Source organism: Clytia hemisphaerica, unplaced genomic scaffold (assembly GCF_902728285.1).
Source record: "Clytia hemisphaerica strain Z4C2 unplaced genomic scaffold, Clytia hemisphaerica genome assembly, whole genome shotgun sequence".
NCBI lineage: Eukaryota > Metazoa > Cnidaria > Hydrozoa > Leptothecata > Clytiidae > Clytia > Clytia hemisphaerica.
This window is the reverse complement of record NW_027103255.1, coordinates 84,196-93,993: the sequence shown is the minus strand read 5'-3', so window position 1 is coordinate 93,993 and position 9,798 is coordinate 84,196. Positions and strand designations below refer to the sequence as shown.

The 9,798-nt window shown below is 37.7% G+C and overlaps 1 protein-coding gene across 1 annotated transcript; it reads left to right on the top strand.

Annotated features, from left to right (window-relative positions):
• Positions 1-2,895: 2,895 nt before the first annotated feature.
• Positions 2,896-8,465, top strand: LOC136798563 (uncharacterized). The gene is made up of 2 exons (XM_067055186.1): positions 2,896-6,479; positions 7,031-8,465. Exons 1-2 carry the CDS (start codon positions 2,896-2,898, stop codon positions 8,463-8,465), a joined length of 5,019 nt encoding a protein of 1,672 aa, XP_066911287.1.
• Positions 8,466-9,798: the final 1,333 nt, after the last annotated feature.

The following is a 9,798-nucleotide window of genomic DNA, read 5'->3' as shown; positions in this document are numbered from 1 at the left end:
GTGTTGTTGTAAAAAGTGATGATGAATTACCTGACAAAATTTGTACTGTCTGTGAAACCTCTGTTGAAAGAGCCTTTATTTTCAGAACAAAATGCCAAAAAGTTAATGATCAAAATCTCACTTCAACTAAGAGGTGTCTCAAACCAACAGATATTGTGTCATCGCCGTCTAGGAGACCAGCACCTAATAAAAAGCTAAAGTTTGATGAAAAAAGTTCTGATACTGATGATAATTTTGTAAGCATTGAAAATGCTATCTCAGCAAAATTAATAGAGCTAGATTCCATTGATCCATGTCGTATTGTAATGCAACCTTGGTATTGTTGAATATGTTTCCATAAAAATTATAAAATTAGAAAAACCAAAAAATTTATTTCACAGTTTTCATTGAGTCTCACTTGTTTTCCTTTGTTCTTTTGTTTCATTCAGTCCCTTGTGACACATCAGTTTCTCAATTCTCATGTGGAGTGTCTTTTGTTTTAAAGTTCATTTTTGTCAACAATGTGTATCAAAAGATTTTTTCCAAAATAGGACAGCACGAAAAGAATCTAGAATTCAAAATTGAGCAATGTTGTGGTGTTGTTGTAAAAAGTGATGATGAATTACCTGACAAAATTTGTACTGTCTGTGAAACCTCTCTTGAAAGAGCCTTTATTTTCAGAACAAAATGCCAAAAAGTTAATGATCAAAATCTCACTTCAACTAAGAGGTGTCTCAAACCAACAGATATTGTGTCATCGCCGTCTAGGAGACCAGCACCTAATAAAAAGCTAAAGTTTGATGAAAAAAGTTCTGATACTGATGATAATTTTGTAAGCATTGAATATCCTATCTCAGCAAAATTAATAGAGCTAGATTCCATTGATCCATGTCGTATTGTAATGCAACCTTGGTATTGTTGAATATGTTTCCATAAAAATTATAAAATTAGAAAAACCAAAAAATTTATTTCACAGTTTTCATTGAGTCTCACTTGTTTTCCTTTGTTCTTTTGTTTCATTCAGTCCCTTGTGACACATCAGTTTCTCAATTCTCATGTGGAGTGTCTTTTGTTTTAAAGTTCATTTTTGTCAACAATGTGTCACTCTAGGATAATTACTTTTAATTATTTATTCATTTAATTACTTTTTTCACTTAGTTAATTTAATGACATAATATGGATAGGGACTTATTTTTTATATAAATACAGGCACACATTTCAGTTCACTTCAGATCTGACTTGACAGTCATAGAATCAAGATGTCAAGGAAATCAGATTTTCACAAATTTTAATAATAATTCATTTTGATTTCACTTGTGCACTGGGTACTCACAGTATTTATTCACTGGCTACCTGGTAGGTTTTTGTTTTTGCATTTTTGTTTCTTTGCTTTTTTCAGTGTGGCCATTTTGTTTTTCTTTCATGTGTCAGCCATTTTGTTTTTCTGTGCCTTAGGTTTAAGACTTTGTATATTTTCAGTACATTGAAACTTATTCACTCATATAGACTTATACTTTTTCAATTCATATTTACACACTATACTTTCAAACATCTATACTTTTATAGACATTTTGGACTTAGAAAATCTTTAAAATATTTTGGACTTTTTTATTTTGAAACTTATTTGACCAATTGTAATTTACCTTTTTAGTTTGAACAATATCACAACCTGTCAGTCGTAAATCCCTTTGCACTACATTCAAACAGTCAGACACTTCAACTCAATTCAATTGTCAATGTCAAGACGAGGCATCACAAGGATCGATCATTCCCCTCAGAAGCATTGACGAAGAACTCACCTCTCATTTTCATAATTTATCTATTCGCGAATCAATTCACCCTGATTCCGACGTAACTCATACCGACTCCGACGCAACTCATACCGACTCTGACGCAACTCATACCGACTCCGACGCAACTCACACCGACTTCGTCGCAACTCACACCGACTCCGTTGCAACTCACACCGACTTCGACGCAACTCATACTGACTCCGACACAACTCAAACTGTTCAACTAGACTCCATAATGGCAGAGCCAAGTGATGAAGCCATCGATCTAATGATTTTGGCACAAGATGCTATTGACATGATGGAAGAAATCCCAATCAATGATCTCAGTCCTGAAGATTCAAATATTATCATCACAAAGCTCGAACAAATCAGAAGCTCAATTCGCAAAAAGGAGGTCATAATCAAACGTCGAAAAGAGGAACTCGAGGAAGATGTGAGGATTTCTGTTAATCAAGCAATTATGCCAATTAAAGAATTCATAACAGGCATTTACGACCGAAAATCAAAAGCCAACCTGAGTCAGACCAAAATCAAAGATAACGAAGCAGCCCAAATAGAACGTAAGATCAACTTTCGTCTTGATTGCATCAATAGAGACATTGAAAAGCTAGAGATAACTTTTGATTGTGCAATGGACAAAGCAGAATCCTCTGAACTTTTACTCTTACGGAAAAATCTTTCTTCGAACGTTCATCAACGATTTGATAAAATCACAGAAAGTTATACTGAATGCCTTGACTCACCTATCAAAAGTGCCGAAACACTTATCATGATCCGCAAAACTGGGCAAAGATATGTCGACCTAGATGAGAAGAAACAGGCTTACGTCCTCAATCTTACCAAGGAAATTAGTAAGCGAGAACTTGACAAACATTCTGAGTTTAACAAATCTAAACTCAATATCAAATTAGAGAAGTTCTCTGGTTATGACTTCAATACTGATTTTTATACGTTTCGAACCAACTTCGAAAAAATGCACTTGTCTTCAACTCCGAAGGAACTTTTACCAGATCTTCTACGAAACAATTATCTGACAGATGCAGCACTAACAATGGTGAAGACCATCAACAACATAGACGAAATTTAGGAACGACTCAAAAAATCCTTCGGTGTCTCAAAAGTGATGTTATCCAGAAGACTTCATCAACTCAAAAGTATCGACTTCAACAAACGAGATCCTGAGAAGCTCATATCCGGCATAAGCACTCTAATCAATATCATGCAGGATGTGTCGTCCCTTGCAGAAAAACACAACATTGAAGAATATCTGTACTATGGTAGCAGCATTTCAGATATTCATGAAGTCATCGGTGAAAGACGATCAACTCAATTTTTGGTAGATTTTGGTGAAAAGGATCTCAGCCCAAAGGAAACTTGGCAAAAGATGATTGAATTCTTAATCAAGGAGAGACGAGTCAATGAACAAAAACGTCTCTTAAATTTCAAGAAAGAGACAATCAAGAAGAAGGATGACAAGAATGCTGGTGCCAGACGTAATGGTTCATGTCACTGGAATCAAGACGGTGATGACGTACACTGCAGCATTTGCAATTCACCAGAGGGAAGAGCAGACCACATTGCAACCAAAAGCCGAAATGGAAAGAAAATCATGCAGTACTACACATGTAAATCATTCGTATTCAAATCACCTGGAGATCGATACACCATCTTGAAGAAGAAGGGATTTTGCGCTCAATGCTTATTTCCTGGAGCAGATGCATCTTCGGGAAAACATGTCGATGGAAAGTGCCAACACGACTTTGTCTGTGCTCATCCATCCCATCAAAACGACACCATCAAGAAGCATGTGCTAGTTTGTGAGGAGCACAAGACTCAACCATCAAATCAACAACTTCTCGATACCTTTGTCAAGCGTTTCATCAAAAGTCCAGCTTTACCTCAATTATCAAGGGAGATCAAACTCTACAAAGCCAGCAACGAGATATGCGATGATCGTGGTGTGTATCTCCTTCAACAAATATCCATCAATGGCCACAACTTGTTAATTTTCTACGACAATGGTTGCAGCGATTTCGTTGTCAGCAAGAAAGCAATAGAGCTACTCGGCAGCAAAGCAAAGAAGATATCATCCGAACCGGTCATACTTTATGGCGTTGGTGAGTGTCAAACCAAATCGTTGAATGGAATCTTCAATGTCACTATCTCACTTCACGATGATCAAGAAGTCACGTTCTCCGGTGTTTGTCTCGATCGTATCACATCTACATTCCCAACATATCCATTAGACGTCGTTGAAAAAGACATCATTCACTATCACATCTCATCAGGAGGAACCAGTCCAATTCCAAAGCTTCCAAACAACATTGGTGGTGAAGTGCATATGATGATTGGAGTCAAATACCTTCGTCATCACCCAAAAATGGTCATTCAACTCCCATCAGGTCTTGCATTGTACGAATCGAAATTCAACAATTCAACTGGGGGAAGAGGAGTGGTCGGTGGACCACATCACAGCTTCACCAAAATTCATCAGCAATTCAACACATTGACATCCTCCACATTCTTTTCAAATCAATTCAACATGATTAGAAGCCAATCAGCTGTCCCTCTGCTAGGATTCAGCCAATGCAATCCAACAGATCTCGTGCAACAAAATTTCCACGATGAATCACCTACCCACATTTCAACAACAATGAAGATTTTTGAAGAAGTAGAAGCAACAGGTAGTGAGATATCATATCGCTGCCCAGATTGTCGCAACTGCAAAGCATGCAAGCAACCATCAAATGATGTCATCAGCTGCAAAGAGGAAATCGAGCAGAGCATCATCAATTCATCCATCACCGTTGATTTGGAGAGCAAGACTGCAACAGCACTCCTTCCTTTCATAGCAGATCCAGAAGCACGCTTGGTCAACAACAAGGACAAGGCAATGAAAACATATCAGCAACAAGTTCGAAAACTCAATCATCCCAACAATCAAAAGGACAAGCAAGATGTTCTCGAGTCAGAAGCAAAGCTGCAGCAACTTGGATATGTTGAATATGTATGCAACCTCCCAAAAGAAGACCAGGATCAACTGCAAACTTGTAAGATGCATTATTATATTCCATGGAGAGCCGTTTGGAAATCTAACTCCTTTAGTACGCCTTGTAGAATTGTGTTCGATGCGTCCCAACCTACAGCTTCAGGTTTCAGCCTAAATGACGTATTGGCAAAAGGCAGAAATAACCTGAATCATCTTCAAGAAATATTAATCAGATGGTCTGTCCAACCAACAGCTATCCATACAGACATAAAGAAGATGTACAATACGATAAAGCTACACAAGAGTCATTGGTGTTATCAAAGATATCTTTGGCAAAACAGCTTGGATCCATCAAAATCACCAGAACAGAAGGTTATCAAGACTCTGATATACGGAGTCAAATCGTCCAGCAACCAAGCCGAATTCGCTTTGCGCAAAATTGCTCAGTTATCAAAGGAGGAATACCCCAAAGTCAACAACATTGTGCAAAAGGATATTTATGTTGATGATTGTGTAACTGGCGAGAAAGACCTTGAAACAGCTCATCGTCGTGCAGATGAGCTCGAACTTGTATTGAATCGTGGTGGATTCCAATTGAAAGGTATAGCATTTTCAAGAGAAGACCCACCAAGCACCCTCAGTGATGATGGAGAAACAATCCATGTTGGTGGTATGAGATGGCTTGTCAAATCAGATGAGCTAGCTCTCAATGTTGGGGAACTCAATTTCAACAAGAAGATTCGTGGGAGGAAGCCTGAACAATCAATAAAAGGTATACCTTCAAATTTAACAAGAAGACAATGTGCATCCAAAGTTGCGGAATTGTTTGATTTGACTGGTAAAGTTTCACCCTTAATAGCTTCAATGAAAATTGATCTTCAGGATCTAGTACAGCGACAACTCAATTGGGACGATATCATCCCCGATAACCTCCGGTCCATCTGGGAAACAAATTTCGACATGATGAAGGAAATAGGAGATCTACGATTTAATCGAGCCATAGTCCCAGAAGATGCAATCGACTTAAAGATGGACACTCTGGACTTTGGAGATGCCAGTCACTCAATGGTTTGCGTTTCAATCTATGGAAGATTTCTACGGCGAAATGGAGAGTACTCGTGTCAACTGATCTTTTCAAGAACAAGAACTGTGCCAAAAGGAACATCTCAACCACGAGGAGAATTGTATGCTGCTGTGATAAACACCCATACAGGAGAGATCGTCAAACGCTCATTAACCACGTGGCACCAATCTTCAATTAAGTTGACAGACAGTCAGATTGTTTTACATTGGATAAGTAACGAGAACAAACCACTCAAGCAGTATGTTCGAACCAGAGTCATCGAAATCAAGCGATTCACTTCAAATCAAGATTGGTTCTACGTCAACACTAACAACATGATTGCAGATATTGGCACTCGAAAGGGAGCAACCTTGAAAGATGTTTCCAGGACCTCAACTTGGATAAATGGCTTTGATTGGATGCATTTAGATCATTCACAATTTCCTATCAAGAGTGCAGAAAATTTGAAGCTAAGTGATCCAGAGATCTCTGAGGTGAATAAAGAAGTTCAAATCTTCCACATTAACAACAAAGAATTCAAGAAGAGATCAACACACTCAAATTATCTCATCGACCCAAACCACAGAAGCTTTTCGACAGTCATCCGAATTCTTGCTTCAGAAGCAGCCAACGAGCCCATTTCCCCGAAATATCTGTTTCCCTTTTCCAGGAGAGAGCTTTTTTTGAAAAATGGGGAAACAGATCCGATTTTCTAGGAGAGACCTTTTCCTTAAAACTATCTGTTTCCCCGCTCCAGCTGATGACGTCATCAGAGAGAAACAGATCAATATTTCTAGGAGATGACATAATAAATTGGGAAACAGATATCTGCTTCCAAAAAAGATGATATTGCATTGGAAACAGATTGGACTTTATGGGGGAAACAGATATCAATAACAAAAAGAAAGGGAAACAGATGAAAATTTCCAGGAGAGGGGAACATATATCCTATTTGGGAAAACAGATCAAAATTTTAATTCTGAAAATTGTGGAAACAGATCAAATTTTCTAGGAAAGATACTTTGAGATTAGAAATTTAGGTTTTGCGGAGAAACAGATCTTCATTTCTAGGAATCAGATTTTTGAAATATTCGGCCAACAGATCAAATTTTCCAGGAAGGCTATGTCTGGGAAACAGATATTTAAAAAAAGGTCAACGTTGGATGCTTTCGTTGCTTACGTTATCAAATTCTTCAACATCACAAGAAAGAAGTCTTCATCCAAATCAACTCAGCTAACAAACGATGAAATCCATTTGGCTGAGCTCTATTTCTTCAAAAAGGCGACAGAAGAAATTCTTCATCTCGTCGAACCACGAAAATATGAACCAATTTCAACACTTAAAGATGGGATACTAACATACAATGGACGCATCCTATCAGATACAAAGACAACAATCGTCGGACGATTCACATCTGCCATGTTGGACCTATCCAGCTCATCCTTTTGTGTACCTATAATCGATGGAAACTCACCCATAGCCTTCAGCATTGTGTATGACATCCACTGGAACAGCTCTGCATGCCATCCTGGCATTGAAACTACTATCAGAGAAATTCTAAAGAAAGTGTACATCATTAATGGCCGCTCGCTTGTCAAGCTAATCAGAAGAACATGCACAAAATGTCGTATCATCCTCAAGAAGCGGATTGAAGCCATCATGGGACCAATTCCACCTTCAAGTCTAACAGTTGCTCCGGCATTTTATAACTCACAGATCGATCTCAGTGGACCATATCAATCATTTTCACCTTCACACAAGCGAACAACAGTAAAGATATGGCTAGTTGTGTATTGTTGTTGTTCCACCTCTGCAGTGATGATCAATGTCATGGACGAATATTCTTCTTCAGCATTCATCCAAGCGTTTACTCGATTTTCAACGAGATATGGTTTTCCAAAGAAAGTATTCTGCGACGAAGGATCACAGCTCGTCAAAGCTACAAAAGGCATGAAGTTGAACTACACTGATGTCAAATCAAGGATGTTCAAGGAAAGAAGCGTGGAATTTTCAAACATGTCCAGTGGCGGACATAATGTCAATGGAAAGGTAGAGAGAAAGATCAAACACATCAATCTATCATTGGAAAAGACCTTCAACAATCAAAGACTTTCAATCCTACAATGGGAAACACTGACAGCCACCATTGCCAACACCTGCAACAATCTTCCGCTAGCTGTTGGCAACGTCACAGCTGTTGAAAACATGGATCTATTAACGCCAAACAGATTGCTTCTTGGACGAAATAATGAACGCAGTCCTGTTGGAGATTTCATTGTTACAGACGATCCATCAAAGATTCTGAAAACGAATACAAAAATTTATGACTCATGGTTCGAAACTTGGCTCTTGAGTCATGTACCAAAGTTGATGCACCAAAGCAAATGGTTTCGCCAAGATCGTAACCTTCAAATTGGCGATATTGTTTTATTCACAAAAGTCAATTCAGTGATCAGCAAAACCTACACGTACGGGATGATCAAATCAATCGAAACCGGGGACGATGGAAATGTCAGACGTGTCGTGGTAGAATATAAGAATCCAAACGAAAATGTCAAACGTGAAACCTCGAGATCGGTTCGAAGTCTTATTCTTGTACATGGTATTGATGATCCAGATTTGTTTACTGAACTGTTCTAATAGACTGAACTGGAAAATAAATTGTTTTGCTTTGGCCGAAAGTGTAATGCAACCTTGGTATTGTTGAATATGTTTCCATAAAAATTATAAAATTAGAAAAACCAAAATATTTATTTCACAGTTTTCATTGAGTCTCACTTGTTTTCCTTTGTTCTTTTGTTTCATTCAGTCCCTTGTGACACATCAGTTTCTCAATTCTCATGTGGAGTGTCTTTTGTTTTAAAGTTCATTTTTGTCAACAATGTGTCACTCTAGGATAATTACTTTTAATTATTTATTCATTTAATTGCTTTTTTCACTTAGTTAATTTAATGACATAATATGGATAGGGACTTATTTTTTATATAAATACAGGCACACATTTCAGTTCACTTCAGATCTGACTTGACAGTCATAGAGTCAAGATGTCAAGGAAATCAGATTTCACAAATTTTAATAATAATTCATTTTGATTTCACTTGTGCACTGGGTACTCACAGTATTTATTCACTGGCTACCTGGTAGGTTTTTGTTTTTGCACTTTTGTTTCTTTGCTTTTTTCAGTGTGGCCATTTTGTTTTTCTTTCATGTGTCAGCCATTTTGTTTTTCTGTGCCTTAGGTTTAAGACTTTGTATATTTTCAGTACATTGAAACTTATTCACTCATATAGACTTATACTTTTTCAATTCATATTTACACACTATACTTTCAAAAATCTAGACTTATATTTTTTACCAGACAAAATTCCTACCTTCAAAATACAATTTCATAAATTCATCGCTTTCTTGTTGGTTGGAACAACGTGCACCAGTACTACAGCTATTCGACGCCATTTTGGAATTTGGTATGTACCTTGGTTCAGAAGCTCAATAGCGGTAAATGATCGTTAGTAATCGATGCTTATCAGTCGCGCTATGCTCTAGCGCACGAGAACAGCGAATCAACTCGATAAGCATCAGTCCGATTTGAGCGCATCGTATTGATGCGTATCAGTTACTACTTCCATTGACGGGTGAAAAGCATCAGATGATGTCAAAAAGGAATACTTTAATGGCTACTTAGAACAATTTGTCAGAAAGTTTGTTATACAGAGCGACTACGATAACAATAGTTCAGATGATTTCAAACAAAATTATACTTTTTGAAACCTTGAACCAACATGAAAAACTACGTTTCACGTGTGAAGTTCAACCGACTAAATTCCTTGACACAAAAATGATAAAATGCCCAGACAACACCTTCGAAACTGCTGTTCATAGAAAAGCAGCTAAACTTCCAGCCCACTGGACCTCCAAAGCTCCCAAAAGATACAAAAGGAATGCCATCAACAGTGATCTAGCAAGAGCAAAAAGG

What these genes read in the sequence shown, in the direction of transcription:
- LOC136798563 (XM_067055186.1), top strand. Translation starts at nt 2,896, where the DNA reads ATGTTATCCAGAAGACTTCATCAACTCAAAAGTATCGACTTCAACAAA. An exon ending in CCCATTTCCCCGAAATATCT is followed by an intron (nt 6,480 to 7,030) that starts GTTTCCCTTTTC and finishes CAACATCACAAG; the next exon opens with AAAGAAGTCTTCATCCAAAT.